General features: G+C 45.1%; 1 protein-coding gene across 1 annotated transcript; it reads left to right on the top strand.

The window, feature by feature from the left end:
- Window positions 1–5,988: 5,988 nt before the first annotated feature.
- NHLH2 (nescient helix-loop-helix 2) lies at window positions 5,989–7,704 on the top strand. The gene has a single exon (XM_053591423.1). It carries the CDS (start codon window positions 5,989–5,991, stop codon window positions 6,394–6,396), a length of 408 nt encoding a protein of 135 aa, XP_053447398.1. The 3' UTR covers window positions 6,397–7,704.
- Window positions 7,705–20,323: the final 12,619 nt, after the last annotated feature.

Here is a 20,323-nt window from a genome sequence, read left to right as displayed (position 1 = left end):
CCAAAAGGTGGCAAAGCGATCTACATCTTGTGTGTAGGTAAGGGTCTCCTTTCGCATCTGCGTTTCCTTCCAGGGTCAGTTCCTCTGCCTGGGTATACTCCATAGCATACAATGACCTCAGAAACGGTAGTACATCAGGGTTGAGAGTGCAGTTTCTGAATGTCGATTTATGGAGTCTAAATCTTGGCCCCATGACTGATTACCTATGTGACATTGAACACATTACCATCTTTTCCATGTCCCAGTTTCTTTCTTTCTCTTTTTTTTTTTTTTTGAGACAGAGTCTTACTCCATCGTCCTCAGTAGAGTGTTATGGGGTCACAGCTCACACAACTCTTGGGCTTAAGCGATTCTCTTGCCTCAGCCTACCGAGTAGCTGGAACTATAGGCACCCACCACAATGCCCAGCTATTTTTTGTTGCAGTTGCCACAGCTGTTTTAGCTGGCCGGGGCCAGGTTGGAATCTGCCACCCTCGGTATATGGGGCCAGCGCCCTACCCACTGAGCCACAGAAGCCACCTCCCCCCACACCCCGCCTAGTTTCTTTAAATGCAAAATTGGGATAACGACAGTACCTATCTCACAGGTTTGTGGTGAAGTTAAATGAGTTAATATGAGCAAAGTCCCTAGACCTAGCTCTGACACATAGAAAACGGTCACTGTCAGTTAGCACCAGAGCTATGGACACATACAGTCTGAGTGAGTATATCTGGATATTTTTATATTTCTATGTGAATACATATTCACATAGAACATATATAGAATATATGTATCTGGTTCCCATTATGTATTTATATTGAATAATAATATCATTAACAATATTGATAGCCAATATGTGTTGAGTGTGAGTTTTAGGCACTCATTGAAGCACTTTACATAGATTATTTTGTTACCTTCAGAAAAAAACACGACATAACAATATAACCTAATGTAATTTGGTTATTCCCATTTCGTAGGTTAGAAAACTGAGGTCCAGAAATCTTAAAATAAGTCGCAGGTAGCATAAATTCACACAGCTAGCTAAATCAGTCTTGCCACCTTCTCATCGGTTTAATAATATTATGTAATATTACTCCTGTATTCCATAACATCATAATTTATATGGTGCTTGGTATTTATCAAGTATTTTCATAAACATTGAGTCTCATAATCCTGTGAAGTGAGACGGTCAGGATTATTACTCTCATTTTTATAGGACAGACAACAGATACAACTGAAACCATGAGTTCCTTTGGTGAAAGCGTTTGTATGTTACAAATCTCCTGGGTGCCTGTGTACACAAGGAGTCACCCACTGTAAGTGACTGAGCGCTTATAAAGTGACCAGCTCAGAAGTCAGTGCTGGGGATACACACTATAGCCCTCCCCTGGAAGCATCACAGGAGGGCAGTGTGAAAACCATGAATCATCACACCCAATAGTCAATAAGGGAGATGGGAAAGGGTGCTCAGGGAGCATAAAGGAGCGGCCATCTGAGCAGGGAGGTCTCAGACAAGGAAAAGGAGGGGAGGATGGAGGAGGGGAGGAGGAGGCTTTCCTACGAGAAAGACTCACATGTGTGGATGGGAATCCATGTGTGCCTAGGCATGCTCTGTGTGGATCTGACTGTGTACCCTTTCACACAGGCTTATTCATGTAAGTATGTACATGCTGCTGTCAGTGTAGAATGAGGAGGCCTGAATGTCAAAGAGAATTTGTCTGATTTCCTACATACCAGAGTAGGACCAAGCCTGCCCTGATACCCAACTGCCCATCTCTACCCCCAACTCCAGGGTAACCAGAGATCACTAGTGTCTCCCACTCCAGAGCTGTGGAGATTAGACACACTAGGTTTTTGCAGTCCATCAATCTGAATGTGCAGTGGTCTATATTACCCCGTATAGGTAATGGGGGGTGAAGAGGTACAGGTATCTGTGCGTGTGTATCTGTGCAAATGCTTACCGTTAGCTATTTCTAGTCAAACTAGGAAAACTCCCCTTCTCCGTTTATCTTCACCACTTTGGGGAGTTTATGCGCTCACCTGTTTTCATTGCCACTCTGCATAACACTAGCTTCTGTTTTCACTTAAATGTCCTGGGGATATCTAAAATATATTTCTGTACTGGGGCTGGGCAGAAGCAAGGCTGTGTAGTATTGGGGCCCCTATTCCATGGAGGAACTCCCTGCTCTTTCCCACCCCCACCACATTTTGGTTCAGGAATCTCCCAGAGGAGGAATATGTGCAAAGGAAAATAGTACTTGTAGCAGCCATCAGAACCCCAGAGGGTCACTCTCAGAGGCAGGCTGCTCTACACCCCTCCTTTGAAGATAAAACCTATGTACGGGACAAAATTGATGAAGGAGGAAAGTCCAACACTTCTCTCTCCACAATGTTCCCCCAGGGACTGGGGTGGCGGAAGTAAGGTGGTAATACTCTTTTGTTTCTTTTAAGCTTGAATGATCAACAAAGCTAAAAATGATCGCAAATAATATGGAATTGATAGTAACTATTATTATCCCTATAATGTGGCCAAAAAATTTAACTAGATTTTCCTTTTTGTTATATAGTGTATAAATTCGGGGCCATGGGGTCATGTGAGGCAAAGGCTTTATGCGCTGGAATACACTGGTGATTTGTGTGTTTACGTTTTAGTCGAACGCACTGCCACACAGCTAAATGTATCTGCATGTTAAGACTGGCATAAATAAAGTATAATGATCAGCACATGTAGTGTGTGATACTTTAACATAAATGAATAAGTGGGTGAAAAGAAAAACAAACATGTGTAGAAAAGTAGAATTGTCTCATACAGTAGTCCTTGAATACCTGGGTTCTCTTTCTAGTTCCAACAACAACTTAATCTAATGAAAAGTTCTTATCATCTATTGATAAAATAGATGATAGCAGGTTATCTCTAAAAAATATTAATATGCTTAATCAAACCTCATTGAAGTGTCTTTTAATATGTAAATTATCTCTAATAAATGTAAGCTGTTGTATGTCTGAAACTTTATATTCATTATAGCATCTTACATATTTCCATGTTCTGGATACAAATATTTTTCTAAACATTAAGATGCTAGTTTTGTTATATGCCAGGGGAAATTTTCCACTGCTATTATATTGTTCTTTGCCCTTAAATACTGCATCACTAATCTGAAAAAAGAGAAATAGCCTGATTACGGCTAGAGACTCTGTTCAGAGGCTAAGGTTTCCATCCTGGGCTGCTTTCAACTGTTATATTTTATGGCACAGATTCAGTGGGAATCTGATCTGCTGAAATATTTGGGCTGTGAAAACTCCCACACTGTGACAGATGTCAAGTCCAATTAAGTGACTCATGTCCAGGTTTCTGTCCAATAGGATTTCCCATTAAATATCAATTTAGTGGGAAAAAAATTCCATCCCCTGTCTTAAGGCTTTATCTCTTCCACCATCTCCAGGCGGCATCAGTTGGTACCAGGAGAGCCAAGAAGCCACGCGCGCATCTCTGCCTCTTTGCTCTGGCTCTCCCCCCTCTTCCCTTCTTCCTCTGCTTCCCTGTCACTGTTACTCCAGGAGACGTTCACTTTCACCAACATTTCTCCAAGCATCTCCAAGCCACTGACTAATATATACTTTACTACAAGGTAAAGCGAAGAGGGTGTGGGGAGGGGGGAATGTAACCAAGCCTGTAAAGACTTTGGAACTGGAAAATAGGTGTCTGTTTATACAACATACAAGCCAATGAGGGAAGAGAAAGAGGCAACCCTAGCTCCTAGTTACGGTACTGTGTTCCTGGGAACAGGGGAGACTTCAGCTGAACAAAGCCTTATCTAAAAAAAAAAAAAAAAATCACTTCTGAGCAAGATCACATCTCTGCCCTGCACTTCCCAGTTTCTGTTCAGCGTATTAAGGGAAGGAAAGGAGGCCTGCAGGCGCAGAATCTTATCTTAACCATCTTTCTTATTGATTATTCCGCTATTAGAAAGTGGAGGAATCAGCCCTTGGATGTGATTGTGTTTATCTCTGCATCTCTTTTGTTATTTATAGAGACCTGGAAGAGGAAAAAGGCACGAGACTTTTCAACACGTCACTTAAAAACATCAACAACGAATTTCTCGAAATGTTTGAGGACAATTAAAAGGAAAGGGCGTTTTTGATCAACTAAGCGAACAATCATTCGTAACATCCCGAGATATTATTGTCCCTCGTTGGCACCAGCGAGATGACAGCTGCTTTTTCGTTTTTGAATGTAATACAGATTTGCTGCTTTTAACATTTTCCGGAATTTTCCCCTCGCTATTCCCTGGAATTTTAACTCTAAAAGATTGGAGAAAAGATTATCGGAAAGGCTTTGGCAAGGTAAGACTCCTTCAAATCTTTTTTTCCCCCAGCTTGAAACTAAGTTTGATTATTCACATAGCATTTATATAGATGCATTCCAGTTCATATTAGGTAAAATGCTTCCCCGGAATACTATTTGTGAATAATTTTAAAAGATACCCGGGGGAGAATTTAACAGGCTTTGAGGGCAGCCCAGGAACTTTTTATCCGAACTATGTCGTGGCTTATTGTGATTTTCCATTTCCACCTTTCAAGCCGCCGACTGTGTGGGTGCAAGTTGTTCGACTTGTACACGTACCGAGAAAAGCCCGGAGGGAGTCACATGCAGTTCTCTCAGAGCATTTGTTTCTATTTTGCCTTGGAGGACCTGTTTTCCTCTCAGGAAAATGCAAGCTGTGTGGGAGCTCCCTTCGCTCCAGAGCGAGCGCAGCGCCGAGAACCGATCCCGCACCCCCTTGCTTTGTTTCCCGGGCAAACCCCGCTCCCCGTCGCCGACGCAGATTTCTCCAGCGCGGAACGTCGCTCGGGCGGCACACGCCGGGGGCCCCGGGCTCGCCGCCGGGGTCTCCCTCCGACGACGGCAGGCGGGGCGCCTTTCTAGAAGCCCGAATTCCCCCCGAAGCCCAGGGGTTCCGAGCGGCCCCCTCCCGGAAGGCGCGTGGTCCGGGCTGGTGCTGCAGCCTCCCGGGAAAAGCCCAGCGAGGTGGCTTTTCCAAGAGGGTACAGTCAGAGGAAGGCTGAGCACCAATACGCCCGGCCGTGGCCAGGCCGCCCGAGGACAGCTGCAGGCTGCCAAGCTCCGGTCTCGGGAGCGCCCGAACTTTGCCAGCGGAGATGGAGCTGGTGCCTGAGCAACACGCGCTCGCTCCCCCGGGCCCCACGCGGGCCCTTCCTCCCCTCCAGACGCGGCGACCCGGCCGCTGGCATTTTCCCGGGCGGTGGTCGGCAGTCTGCCGGGCGCATTGTCTTATCCCAAGTCTCCGGGTCCCTGGGTCCCTTATGTGTGTGACTGCGTGACAGATGGTGCTCCGGAAGCCTGCGAGGGCATAGGAGTTAATTTTCTTTTGAAAGGAACCTGCCCGTTGGTTATTTCTTTATTATTTCGGATAAGCGGAAAGGGGACGACGGATCTCCCGTTTTTTCGCGGGCGCTCGCCCGCACCCCAGCGCGGGCGCCCCCACGCAGCCTTGGGACCGGCGCCAGGCCCTGGGGCGCCGCAGCTTCCCGACTGCCTCGCCCGGGCCCTCAGGGCGGGAAGTGCGCTCCGCGACTCCCGCCCCCATTGAACCCCAGTTGTACTCGTGGTTCAGAATCGTTCGTTTGTCTGGGCAGGAGGTGAAGCGAGGGAGGAGGAATAGCGCAGGTGGTATTTGGCGGAGGGGACACAGAAGCTCAGTCTCGGCCCTGCAGGCCTGAGGTCATCCCGCAGGCCCCAGGCCTGCCTGCTGCGGCCGGGGTGTCGGGTCCGGAATGCGGCCAAGGCCAAGCTCACACAGCGGGCTCGCGCACGGCGGGGAGGCGCGGGGTGCACGTCCCCGTCCCCCGCTGCGGGCGCGCTGGCCTGGCGTGGGAAGAGGGGCACGGGACGGGCGTCCGCCGGTCCTCGCCCGCCATCCCTCATAGCAGAGGGAGCCCCTGATTCCTTTTATTGATTGCTTTTCTGACTCCCCGTCAGCCTCCAAAATGATGCTGAGTCCAGACCAAGCCGCAGACTCCGACCACCCCAGCTCGGCGCACTCGGACCCGGAGTCGCTGGGCGGCACAGACGCCAAGGTGCTGGGCAGCGTGTCGGACCTGGAGCCGGTGGAGGAGGCCGAGGGAGACGGCAAGGGCGGCAGCCGGGCCGCGCTCTACCCGCACCCGCAGCAGCTGAGCCGCGAGGAGAAACGCCGCCGCCGGCGCGCCACGGCCAAGTACCGCTCGGCCCACGCCACCCGCGAGCGCATCCGCGTGGAGGCCTTCAACCTGGCCTTCGCCGAGCTCCGCAAACTGCTGCCCACGCTGCCCCCGGACAAGAAGCTCTCCAAGATCGAGATCCTGCGGCTGGCCATCTGCTACATCTCCTATCTCAATCACGTTCTGGACGTGTAGGGCGGAGGCCGGCGAGTGAGGCCGCCGGTCGGGTTGAAACGCCAAAGGCGACGGACCCGGGCGGCCGCCGCGGGGATGGCGGAGGCGGCGGTGGCCAGCGGGACAGCAGCTGCGAGAGACTTGGATGGGGAAAGAAGCTCGCAACCTGTTCTCTCTGGTCAGCAGGGCGACGAGGAAGGTTTCCCAAGCTGGGAGGTGGGGCTGTCTGACGAGCCCGGGGGCTCACAGGGGGGATTTTCCAGGCCGGGAGAACCTCCTGGAGGCACCAGAGGTGAGCCGCCTCCGGGCCTCCCCTTGGTGTGGGTGTGTTAGGATCCCTTTAAGGGTTGTTGCTTTAACCCACTGGAGACTTTGAGTTCTCCCATATTTATCTCCCACGAATCTTCATGTTTTGAAAGAATGAGTGCAGAAGCTTGGGGTATATAGGCTCCTGATTTTAGACTATCTGGAATTTTTCTAATTGACAAATCACCAAACATTGGTGAGGAGGGGTAGAGTACTCTCTTCCATATAAAGATTTTAGGCACAGAAAGGTGGAACAGGAAACTTTCCCCTCTGTTGTGAAAAGAAAGATTATATTAGAACCCAATCAAACCCTGAATATTTGGTGAGGTTAAAAAGACACTTTGAAGACAAATAGACACACTGTGGGAGGATTTGAGCTTGGTGATATTTTATCCCCAAGATATGACACTAAGGTAGGCAGGAAAATCCATATTTAAGTGGAAAATTTAATATCTGATTGCTTTTCAGGCAAAGTGCCCCTTTATATATCCAAAAAACATCTATTTGTGACCTTAAACATGTGGACCCATAGATGCAGTTAGAAAAAGACAACCTATTTTTATTTATGTTAGAAGGAGTAGAGTATTTTTTTCAAGACATTTATTTTTCAGAGTGGTGATAATTTTACTTTGGATACTCTGTGCCAATTTATTTATAGTCGAGTGTTTACACTTTTTCCTGTGGAATAATGTCTAACTTTTTACGTGTTTGTTGAGATTATCCTGTGGTCTTTCTTTTGGCTCTAATTATATTGCACTTGTATAGCAAATCTCCCACCTCTCCCTATTTCTAAACATATTTTATATATTAAGATGTTTGTTCTTGAAAGGTTTTTCTGTTGTGAGATGAGCAACACTAGGCACTTCACTATTATAGTTTTTTTAAAAAGTGTGTTATTCTTACCTGTAGTTATGTCTGAAAAGTACTTTACAAACTGTTGATAAGGAGAGTAGCTTCTTTGTGTGTGTGTGTGATGTTTGTGCGTGAGATGATTTTAGGAAATTAAGTTATTTTCCTAAAAAAAAAAAATGATAATTCAGAACTACTTTCCTCTGTGACACCAAAAAGAAAAGTCTGTAACCTGAAAATGTTTCATGTTCTCAGCTGTGATACTCTTAAAACAAGGAGTGTATTTTAGAGACAAGGGAAAAAAAAAAAACCACATCTGCTATCCAAAGATTTTAGTCTTTTTCAGGGTTTTTTTGTGTCTCCGTTGCTTTATATAATGCAATATTTTGTAGTGAAAATAGATATAATCTGGTTTCTATCAGACAAGTTTTTCGTATCTCATGAATGGTGCGCTGTTTTGCATATAAATAAAGGTATCAAATAAAGTCCTCTTTTTTTTTTTTTAAGGATACTGTCTAAAAATATTGAAGATGCTGGTTAAGCGTAAAATATCTTAGTGGACTCAATTCCCTAGAAAGGAACTAGTAAACAAAAAAAAAAACCTTAATGTAAATACATTTATGTATTGAGATATTTGATGTCCTTTCTAAACTTGAATATGGATCAATTAGTAGACGCCCTACATATGATGGTGACATAGATCATGCTACTCTCAATGAGGAAAAGAAGTATAGTATTTATATAAAATATTACTTGAATTGTATATTCTTCTGCTCTAAAACAGAATTTAGTAACTGGATAACCCAACCTCTTCAAATTAGAGTGGGGAAACTGAGGCTCAAGGAGTGACTGGCACTGACTCACATCACTCCTTAGTGGCAGTGAGAAGATGACATTGGTTGATATAGTGATGCTCAGTCTTCATGGCACTTACTAAGAACAAGGTGTATCCTGCAATGTAACACTCAAATGTCTGATCGGTACACAGGTTCAAGATATGACACCTGCAAACAAGAGAAACAAATTAAGCCCTGGACCAACTTTGAGATCGAATGTAACCTACAAAAGCCTATAGCTAGCATAAAAATGTGAAATATAGCATCAACAAGCAGAAGACATAAATAACTTAAAAACTACACACACACATATAGAATGTTATCATACCAAGTCTCTAGTTTCAAAGTAAATGCAGTTATGTGGATGCTTGGTGTCATGCTTATAAAATGTCTGTAGGATTGTGAGTGCTTTTCATTTTTCATCCAGTTATCTTGTCAGGTTCACAAACACCTAGTAAGTAGAACTTCATTCTCTTCTTTACATGGAGGTGCAGTAGGAAAACACTTCTTAGGACAAAAAAAAGAACAGGACCTTCTTTTGACCAAGGCAACAATGGCTGGTTCCTCTCTGACCTGCAAAGACTTAGGAGTGTCTCCAGGTGTTCTCACCTTGGCAGTGGGGAGCAGTGGGGAGAGACACTACTCTCAGACTTAGCACAGGACATGAAGTCAACTTTTAACCTCTGGAAACCTTCCAAGGGCCTCCTTTTCCGGGCTTATGAACCTAACTTCCAACTCATCAATCCAGTCTTCCCATTCACATCCAGGAGGGACCTATTAATTCACCTCTCTGGACAAAGGCTCTTGCTTTTGGATTTAAAGAAAGAGAAGCATCCCTTCTCAGCTACACAGCCCATGTGATCCCAGGAGAGAATCATCATGATGTCATTTCAAATCCAAAGCTGCTGAGCACCTTCCAAAGAGAAACTAAGTACCATGGCACACTCTGCTAGACAGCTGGGTGGCGGACTCATCCTCTGAATGTGGCAGGGCTTAGGACTGTTCAGCCATGCCGGAGGGAGTAATGGTTCTTCTCTGAATAATGATGATGGGGTGTTCATTCTTATCATCAACAGTTACGTATTAAGGACCTACTGTGTGCCAGGCATTGTTCTAGATGTTAAAAATAAGAGCAACACACAGTCTACTGGAGAAGAATAATACACTGACAACTAGTAAATATTATTTGATTTTAGACAAGGCTGGGTTCTATGAAGAAAAGCAAAGCAGGGTGAAGAAATAGAGAATGGCAGCTGGAGGTGCTGCTGCTCGAGCTCCCCTTCCTTTTCAAATCCTACATGTTTTGAGTGCCCATGCACATCACTCACCTTTCCCCAGCCCGCCCCATCCTCATTCCCTCCCCCTAAGATTGATGTTTCCTGAGACAGATCCAGAACCACACTTACCCCCTGCTACTTCACCTTCTTCTCTCTGACCCCAGCTGCTCAACAACTCACCAGGACATGGCTGCTCCCCAGGAAGCCTCACCCCACCTGCTCAGCCAGCAAGGCCACCTTTGCTGAATTCAAGGTGTCCATAAAGTTCATGTGCAATTTGCTCTATTAAACTATTCTAAATTGCACATGAACTTTATGTCCACCCTGCATTTCTCTGCCCAGATAGCCTTCTCCTCACTTCTATCACTGCCTGGAGACTTCCAGAGAGCCAGAGGCAGAAGTCCTGGGCAAAACCGTTTTTCTTCCAGAGAGAGGGCAAGGGAAGGGGAAGTGGTGGCGCAGAAGTGGGAGGACACAACAGCAGATGAGGAAGGAGGAATAAGTATGGAGAGGATCAAGGCTGGATGGGGCTGGGGGGCCCTGGAAGGAATGCGGGCTTCCTGTAAGAACCCCATTTCGGGGGCTTACTCCAGTAGGCCTGCACCATGAATACATGTCACCAGACTAATGTGATGAGGTAAGTACGCCAGGCCAGCTCCTCTGACGCTGATCTATCCACTTCCCCTCACCGCTCTCCATCTCTGGATGGATACCAGTCTTCTTCCAAGTGAGGTTTGGGGTGGAAGGGATGAAGGGGAAGGTGAGCACTAACTCAAGAGTAGTATAACCAATACCCTCTTCTAGGCGGTGGGCTGTCTTATTTACCATTAGGATAGCTAACTATGCTGAATGGTATTCTGTATGCTTACGGAGTGGCATGTTTTGCACGAATTATCTCATGCAGTTCTCACGATGCGGTAGGTACTTTTATTGTCTCCATTTTAACAGAGGAAGAATCGAGGCATAAAGAAATTAAATAACATGCACAAGGTCATGAAACTACATTGTTAGTTTACATGCCTGCCCCTGCCCTTCATAATCTACACTTGTCCTTTGATAGAGGGGCCAGCAGGCCATGCGCAAAACCCTCCCTTAGCCCCCACACTGTGTCTCTCCATCACGCGCTTAGGGGAAGCTTCGCCCCTGTGATGTGGAAAGAGAGCAGGGTCCGCCGCCCACAAGGCTGCTCAGCCACTGGGGTGAGCCCAGGCCAAAACTGAGCCTGTGCTCCGTGTGCCAACTCAGGCATGCACCCTGGCTTGGGGTAAACTGGAGGAAAGGGAGCTTTTTTCTATTTTGCAAGAAGACACTATAGGCTACCGCCAGTCTGGGCCAGCTTGTAACAGAAGATGGGAACTAACCTGAAGCTGACCCAGCAGCATTATTCTCTACCACGGGGTGGGGAAGGCTTCTCAGGTTCCCCATCCACACCCCTGCATACATGCTGGCCATTCTCACTCTTCCCCTAGAACCATTTTTAATTTTTACTTATTATTTACTTTTACCTATTATTATTTTACTTATTTTTACTTATTATTTACTTATTTTTACTTTTGAGACAGTCTCACTTTGTCACCCTTGGCAGAGGGCCACAGCGTCATAGCTCATAGTAACCTCAAACTCTTGGGCTCAAGAGATCCTCTTGCCTCAGCCTCCTGAGTAGCTGATACTACAGGGGTCTGCCACAACACCTGGCTATTTTTAGAGATGGAATCTCGCTCTTGCTCAGGTTGGTCTTGAACTCTGGAGCTCAAGCAATCCGCCCACCTCAGCCTCCCAGAGTGCTAGCCTGTAATCAGATTACAGGCTTGAGCCACTGTGCCGGGCCCTAGAAACATTTTTTAAAACTAGCATGCCATTCTTCTACCTCAAAACTTCTCATCACCTATTACAAAAAAAATAAAATTCAATTTCGTGATCTGGACATAGCGGTCTTTAACAATTTTGTTCTAAACTCTAGCACCATCTCCAGCCACTCTCCCCCAGGTTAAATTTTCCTGCTAAATCTGTTTGTTGTTGTTGTTGTTCATGTTCCCAGCGATGACAGGTCCTTTATAAACCTGGGCCGTTCTCCTTACCTTCTCCCTCTGCTTATAATGCTCTTCTCCAACCTTATTTTTTACCCCCCAAATTCCAATTTTTCCAGTGCGGCACAGCTCTAATGTAACCAAACGTACCTTTGCAAAACTTTCCCCAAGTTCTCTGGACAGCATTAGCTGCTCTTTTCTCTGAGTCCCAGTGTTATAACAGAATTTACCTCTGTTTCCCTTTCCTGTGTTTGAGACCCAGGACTCTCCAGTTCTGGCCCTGGCTCCAACTATTCTAAATGGAGGACTCTGAACATGTTACCGTATCTCCTTAAGCCTCCGTTTTCATCCATAGGATAGGACAACATATGTATCCATCTCAAATCCATGTTATGAGGTTTCTAGGGGGTAATGTATAGTGCTACCAGAATAGGAAAAAAATAGTAAGGGCTCAATAAAGGTGAGCTGCTATTATTTCCTTTATACGTGTAGTATGCATAGAAAGTTGTACAGGAGAAACTAAGACCACTTTTATTAATATGTTAATGATTTGTAGTTTCTACCAACTCTATTCATCTGCATATAACACATTACTAACTCCACAAAAAGTCAGACAAAAATATAATCTCTGTGCTGTAAAACAGAAAACATTACAAGTAAGTTAACAGTGGACCATGGAATAAATCACAAATGCACATATTTAGAGCCTGGCCTATGCCTTTTCTCTTCTCATCTTGATTTTCCCCATAGCACTGAATGGTGCAGTGGCCAGCGCAGTGGAGTGGTCAGGAGCCCAGACACGGACAATGCTTGCCTGGGTTCAAATCCCAGCTCTCTTACCAACTGGCTGTAGCCGTGAACAAATTACTTATTTTTGTGCCTCAGTTTTTTCGCCTATAAAATGGGGGCAATTTAGAACCTTGCCAGTAGCATTGTTAGAAAGATGAACTGGTTAATTCACGTAAAGCACTTAGAACATGTCTGATGCATGTTAATCTCCATAGCACTCACTGTATTAATGTTGATGGAATTAACAAATGGAATTAAACAGCTAAATTATTCCTGAGGTAATGAAGAGAGAAATTTTTTGGACTTCCCTGTGCAATTTCACTATTTCTAGGTAAGGAGAAAATTTTTTTTAGCTCCTTGCTGAGCATCTCAGAAAGATACCAGGCAAGAGGGAGAATTCAAGAGCTTCACAAAGCACGGGAAAAGTGGTATGATTGGTAGATGTGTGTGTGGGGGGGGTGTTCTATGGGTTCTCCTGGGGTCAGGATCGAATAACTGGAAGGAGAAGGCCACTGGGGTCAGTCTCCTAGAGAGGGACACAGGCTCAGAGTGACTGAAGAGATGGAAAGGAAGGAAATTCCCTCCTGGGCATTGCCGAGAAGTAAGAAGGGCTAGAAAATGTTCTCTGAGCTGGCAGAGGGAGCTGTGCTGGAGGGCGGATCTCTGTGACGGCCTCAGCATAGGTGTGAACCTACTAGGGCTTGGTAAGTAAAAATCAGTCAGCACGAATTTTCTGCACAACTACATTTTAAAAACATTCTTATGGAAAATGTTTAAAACATCTACAAAAGCCAAGGAAATAGTAAAATAGATTCTCATATACCCAACACCCACCTTCGATAAGAACCTCCCATCTACACTCTCTCTGTCCCACTCAGCCTTAGGACTTTTTGAAGCAAAATCCCAAGCATTGTATCGTTTTACTCATAAAACATCAGTAAGCATCTCTTACATGATAAAGACTCTATTTTTTCTTTCAACACAGCAAATATACCATAATCATAGTGAAACAAATTAACAGAATTTTCTGAAAATCATTTTTGAGCAATTACATTTTGAGAGGAATTTCATATTTTAAAAATATCCCCCATCCTCCTTAACCTTGGCATTTTATTGTACACACATGTTGGGCATAGTGCCCTCCTTCCTTTCTTCCCCGCCCTGCCATGGGTGGGCATAACTGGCCAGCTGAGCACAGAAGGCCATTCCACAGTCCAGAGCTGCCCTGCGGTGTATGTGTGGGTAGCTGGCAGTTGGTGGCTGGCTAGCACCACAGCCAAAAGTAAAGAAGAAGGTAGAAGAGACCACGGGAACATGCTAGAGTGGAAACACTGCCAGAGCTTACGAGGCAGATTTTAAAGATTAGTGAAAAAATCAGGTGGATTTTCTTAGCCATTGGTCAGGCACTGGGGTCAAGCGGTGACCTGGAGAAGGAGGCTGTCTGGGAGCGAGAATCTGCCAGTCCTCCCTGACAACAGCAGCTTGGACGCCTGAGGGTCATTAGCAACAGTAACAAGTGCCCCTGGTATGAGCCTTTCCGTTCTGGAAGCTTCATGACATCTGCCATTTTTGTGAGTCCCTCTCGGCCCTGGAACCGAGGGTGACACTGACACCCTCTGTTAAGTGACTTGCTCAGTATCACACACTCTTCATGGGTGAGCCACCTAGAAACCCTTGGCCCCCAAGCCTGTGCTTGGTCAGCACGTAGACCTCATGCTGTCCACCCTGCACTGAAGCCTGGGGGGTCAGTAGCAACATCTGCAAAAGACAACTGCTCGGGCTGGGCACCTGTGCTGGACACTACCCATTATCAACTTGTTTAATCTCCTAAACACTCAGGGAGGTGAAGGTATCATTACTCCAAGGCTATATGTGAGGACACAGAGAAGTCAGGTAAGACACCTGAGGTCACATTAATAGTAAGAATTTGGATGGGAAAATAAACCTGACGGGCAATAAAATTCAAAAGCCTATGTTTTGATAAAAGGAAAAAAGTACACATTTCCCTTTTCAGGGAATTGGGAAAAAAAAAAAACAAAACCCCGCAGTAATTGAAAGTTTGAACAAATCTTCCATTAAGCAGCCTGGGCCCTGGACTAGACCTTGGCCAGGTGGGCTGGACTTGTCCTCAAGCCATTGGAGAGACCTGAACATCACAAAGAGGGAGCCCAGGTGAAGAAGGCATATGTGTGGGCGTGCTTCTCAGTGTGACTTTAGAAGGTTTCCCGATGACAACATCATGCTTTATTGCTCTAGATTAAGCCTCTGGGGAATCCAGAATGAGTCATTCTGGAAAGATGATCTTGACAACTCAGACTTGGGGAAATATTCAGAATGCCTTAGTGGTTAATGCTAAATAAATGGAAGAAAAAAAACAAAAACAAAAAACGAGTGCTGTCCTTAATAAAGAAAGAGGCTACCAGGAGCAAAAGCCTTACACTAAGAAAAGGACCCATCCAGGGACCGCACCCCATCGCCTGGTGGTGTGACAGACGCCACGCGGCCCACAGCCTCGCCACGCACCTGCGCGTAGCTGACCCCTGGTTCTTTGTACCCAGCCCCACTGCTGATCTTCGCTCCCCACACAGCCTGATGCCAGGCACTTCTATTGTGATGTGGTGTGAGTGGAAGGAAATCCTGCTTACTGCAATAAAAGCTAAATATTAACTACTTTTTTTCTTTAAGTTAAAAGCTGAAAATTAAAGTTTTGGGTGAGGATCGCTGGTCGGGCTGGCTGGCGGGCAGCTCGCGAGCCCAGCAGGAGGGCCTGGTCCCGCTCCCCCCCTATTTGCATGTGGGCCCGGATTTGTCTTTGGCGTCTTCTACGGTTTGGGATGAGACCTTCGCGTCCCAGGGGAGGGGGGCAGGTGTTGCTCCAGTCGAGCGAATGGAACCAAATTACAGGCCCGTCTGTCACCTCCTCTGGGAGAAGGTTGGGGGGGCTGGGAGCGGGGACCGGGATGGGGGAGGGGAATGCAGGGGGGTGGCCAGAGGCGGCGGCCAGCAGGAAGCCCGGCCGCGCCGCCCGCCAGCCCTGCGCGGGGTCCGGTGTCCAGGGCTGCGCCGCCCGCCGGCCCTGCGCGGGGCCGGGTGTCCAGGGCTGCGCCGCCGAGGACGTGCCTGGGGACAAGAGGCGGCGGCGACAGCGCACCACACTGACAATGGTTTTCACTAAATTGATAGATTTTTCTGACTGCCCTGACCTGGGGGCTATGTCTCTATTCTGCTGAAAACAAAAACATCCAACAGACCCATTTACTTTAGTTTTTCTGTCTGGAATAACTTGGTCAATCACAGCACGCACACAAAACTTTAATTCGTACAGCGCGCCCCGCCCTAACTTGAACCCTGGGTGGACCCTGCGCTTCTGACACGAACTGTCCTTTGGCGAGAGAGGGTTAGCGCTGACGAGACTGAAGCTACGCAGCTCTAGGAGCCTTTGGAAGTGACTTTGAGGCTGCCAGATACAACAAGAGATAACAGGAACCTTGTGCTGTTTGGGGCTGTCCCCAGAGATCATCCCTAGCAAGGCCCCAGTGGGGTACGGCAGTGTTATTCTCAGCTACCTGAGAAAAATACAAAACAGATAGTGGGGCCCCTTTGTGGAAACCAGTTGACAGGAATAATAAATTGCCGTCACTTTGCCTTCTCCTATAAATGGAGTGGTACTAAGAATACAGAGGAAATGAGGAGAAAATAGCATCCCAAACCAGACGGAGAGTAGTTCTAATAAGAAACAAGTTCTTGTCAAATTCTCCAGGCTTATATGGAGAAAACAGCGTTTGACATGCTTTATTCTTTCTTCCTGCCTATGGGGCGGGAAAGGTTAAAGACATTGTTGGCTCCGAGGAGCCCCTTCAGTAAGCAAAGGACTGAGGCATAGAGAGATGACGTACCGCAGGCCAAGAAGAGACAAATTTCTTCCTTTTTTCTTTGATGATAACATGATTGACAGAGACAGTTCCTCATGTGAGAGGGAAAAAGAATTGCTAGCCATGTTTAGATTGTGGCTGATAAGACTGTCCATCCCATGTCAAGTGGTAACTGAAAAGTGAAACATTAATTCCATTAACCAGCAGTTGTTTGCTGTTAGGTGCCCAAATACCCAGCTGTTCCCAAGCATCTGGTTATCTGACAGCATGTTTTTGCCATATATCCAGATGTTTGGCACTGTGTAGACAAAGACCAAATCTAGCCACAGAAAAGAAAAATCACTGACTGCAAAAGGGAAGGCCAGAGCTGGTCAGGAGGACAGCAAGAAGGGGAATCAAGTGGTGACTGGGGAAATTAAAGAAAAATGTATGTGCGAGGGAGGTAAAAAATAAAGGAAGTAAAATTTCAAATAGGGAATAACATTTTACTTCTTCATAGCCCACACGTTGGCCTTATTCCTACCTGGCTCCATGAACAGTGATTCTGCTTGTCCGGGCGGGGGTGACTGATGGGGAAGAGAAGCCAACCTGACCTAGAGGACCATCCTTGGCTCAGGGACAGGGCTGGCCCAGAGCCGGCAGCTGTGGGTCTGGGAAGAGGGGAGGCCACAGTGGAAGAGGGATGAATATACTGGAGGGAAATGGTTATCACACACAGGAGCGAAAAGCTCCCCATCCAGGGTATCCATGTTAAGCAAAGTGCTGAAATGTCTTGATTAGTCAACTTTGTTTCCAGTTATCCATCAGGATGTTGAGCTTGGTATAGACAGAGAAAACTATGGTGTAACAGAAGGAAAAGGGTAATTGAGTGGGGGAAGATAGATAGTTCAGTTTGGTGACAGATTTAGAGGAGGGGACATGATGTGATTGAGGTGATGGTGGGAGTAAGTGTTAGGCTTTCAGAGCAGCTCACAAAGGCTCCTGTAATTCCCAAGCTGTTTGTTATCTATGAAATGCAAATCAGGAGGGGGGTGACATCATGTCGGATTATGGCCACAGGGAGTAATTATTTAGACATTAAAGGCTATTGGCGGGAGTGGTTGACAATATTAATGATGTCCAGATGGACAGAGTGTGATGCTAAAATTATTTTCTCGTACAAAGAACAAAGGAATTTTTATCAGGTATATTTTTGTATTGGACAGTCTATCTCTTGGAGCTTTGCCACTCAAAGAAATGGTGACATTAAGAGATGGCCTCTGGAATCAAAGGACAGTGGGATTTGCAGAAGGAAGGCACAATCAATATTTGAAACATTCACACAATAGTTAGAATGATAAAAAGGGGAATTATTGCAAGGCAGTGTATGTAGCAAGCTGGTGATTAGAAACCTTTCTCCACTAGCAGTCTCCAGCTCATTCTGCCTTTCTTACCCAAACACTCAACGCAGCTTGTTGCTTTTCATGCATTCTCCCCTCCCTATCCTCTGCAGTGCAAACACTAATACAGACACCTTGGCCCTCAATGCTGGTATTGCTGCAGGTAAGAGTGTTCTCAGCCAATGAAAAACATGGTCCACATGGGGAGAAATGCAGCCTGGCCAAGACCACAGTGTGAACAAAAAAAGAAGGAGGCCACATCCCAGCATCCAAACTGAGAAAGATTCACAGGCTGTGGCAAGTAAAAACATAAACAAAAGCCAGTTTCAAGACAACCTGTGGCCAAATATGCTGATCAGAACTGTAGGCCTGACAGTGCCACCGGGAGCTCTGCTGCTTTCCCAAATTTGAGTGGGCATTCATGGGGCCTCCAAATGGGCTGCCCATTTTTCTGACTCTTTTTTTTTTTTTCGCAGTTTTGGCCAGAGCTGGGTTTGAACCTGCCACCTCCGGCACATGGGGCCAGCGCCCTACTCCTTTGAGCCACAGGTGCCACCCCATTTTTCTTGTGAGAATGAATTATGTAGCCAGAAGAACCCCAAATGTGTCTCTGATCAATGGTAGTCCCTACATGAAATTAAAGGGATCAAGGGGACTGGTAATGTTTTAGTTTCTTACTACATACATTTGGAAGTCATTAAATTGGTAAAGAAAGGAGGATTCAGAAAGTGAATGGGTAACACAAAGATGGTGTCAAAAAGATTCAACTTATAATAAACCTTTATTTATAAGCCTGACGGTCTTCTAAATGCTCCCACAGCCTCTTGTACCAACCTATCATCATGCTAATATCACGGCTTTATCCTGGTCTATTTATCTTTCTGACTCCTCCTAGGTTATGAGCTGCTTGATGGTGGCCAGTCTGACTTATTGGCCATTGAATCATCAGCTCCTCTGATGCACCTGGTATGCAACATCCCCTCAATTAATATTTTAATATTAGCTAGAAGGACATCATAGCAAGATTTTCAAACTGTTCTAAAGGGTTTAACATGGAAACCTCACAAGGAGAGAGACAAATATTATGAAATCATTAAATCCATTATTATGTGCTAATAGCTATGCTGTAAATAATAATATTGGAGAAGGTACCTAGTAATTATTAATGTCATAAAAAATAGTTGGAAGCAGATCAGGAATGAAATGTGTCTCATCTATAGTCCAATACAGTTCAGTTACTTCAATTCAATTCAACAGATACCTACTGAGTACTTATATGTTATTGTACATCACGGACAATCTGAGAAATTGTAAAAGGAATATACAGTTTTAAGATAACAAGACAAATATTTTGTTAAAAGTATTTAAAACTTTGATGTTTGGGGGCACATTAATGGGAAGTGTCAGTAGTTCAAGTGGAAAGTAGTATCATGATTTAGATTAAGGGTTGGCAATACTCACGATGAGAAAACTACATGTAATCTCAGTATATGTAAATACAGTTTTATTAGAACATAGCCACACCCACTTATTTATGTGTTGTTTATAACTGCCCTTGAGCTATAATGGCAGAGTTGAGTAGCTGCAATGGAGACCTTATGCTTCACAAAACCTAAAATTGTTAGTATCTAGCCCCTTACAGAACATTTGCCAGCACTGGTTTAGAGAAAAAGCCCCAGAATTGGAATGCCTGGTTTCAAATCCCCATGCTGCCACTGAAACCTTGAGTAGGTTTTTTCCTGTTCTTTGATTTCATTGTCTATAAACTGGGTATAATAATAGTACCTTCTTCAAGGGACCTCTGAAAGAAATTGTTTAAATTGGTGCCTAGACCGTATCTACAAAATGTAAAGAGTTCTCAAACAATAATACAACACACAACCCAATTAAAAACAAATGGGCAAAAAATTTAAACAGCCACTTCACCAAAGAAGAGAGGAATGGCGAATAGCAATGCAAAGATGTTCAGTATTACTGGTTATTAAGGAAATGCAAACTAAATCCATGAGGAGATATTGCTGTATTACTGTGAGAATAACTAAAGAAAAAATCAGAAAACTTATAATACTAAGTGCTGACAAGGATGTTGGATATCTGAAACTCTCATGTACTGCTGGTGGGTATATAAGATGTCACAGCTATTCTGATAATCCATATGGCAGAGTCTTTCCTACCCTCTTCAAGGTGTCTTATTTCTATGCTCCACCCAGGTGCTATACTCAGATTTCTTAGGTCTTACAAAATTATTTTTGCGCATAAATAATTATTCAGTTGATGTTTTTGTGAGGAGATAAGCACTGGGAAGTCTTTTGCTGACATCACCCTCAAGATAAGTAAATCTGATATTTAAATTAAGGAAGATAATTTAGAATATAGATAATTGTTAAAATAACTCCGAGTAGTATCCTCAGGAGATTATAGTCGTTAAAGTATCATATTCATTCGAAGAACAAGACAAGATAAGGAAAAGGAAAATCAGAGATCAACAAACCTTTTTCAGGTAGAACAATATAATTCGTGAAGAAAAAATTAGAAGAAGAGCTAGACAATAAAGATGGCTATTTTTCATAACATTGAACATAAGAGAAAAGATAAATAATTTGGAGATTCATG

The sequence above is a fragment of the Nycticebus coucang genome, chromosome 5 (genome assembly GCF_027406575.1).
Source record: "Nycticebus coucang isolate mNycCou1 chromosome 5, mNycCou1.pri, whole genome shotgun sequence".
Lineage (NCBI taxonomy): Eukaryota > Metazoa > Chordata > Mammalia > Primates > Lorisidae > Nycticebus > Nycticebus coucang.
Note: the sequence above shows the minus strand (reverse complement) of the source record. Positions and strands in the feature narration are given on the sequence as shown.

Coding starts and splice junctions, on each gene's coding strand:
- NHLH2 (XM_053591423.1), top strand. CDS start 5,989: ATGATGCTGAGTCCAGACCAAGCCGCAGACTCCGACCACCCCAGCTCG.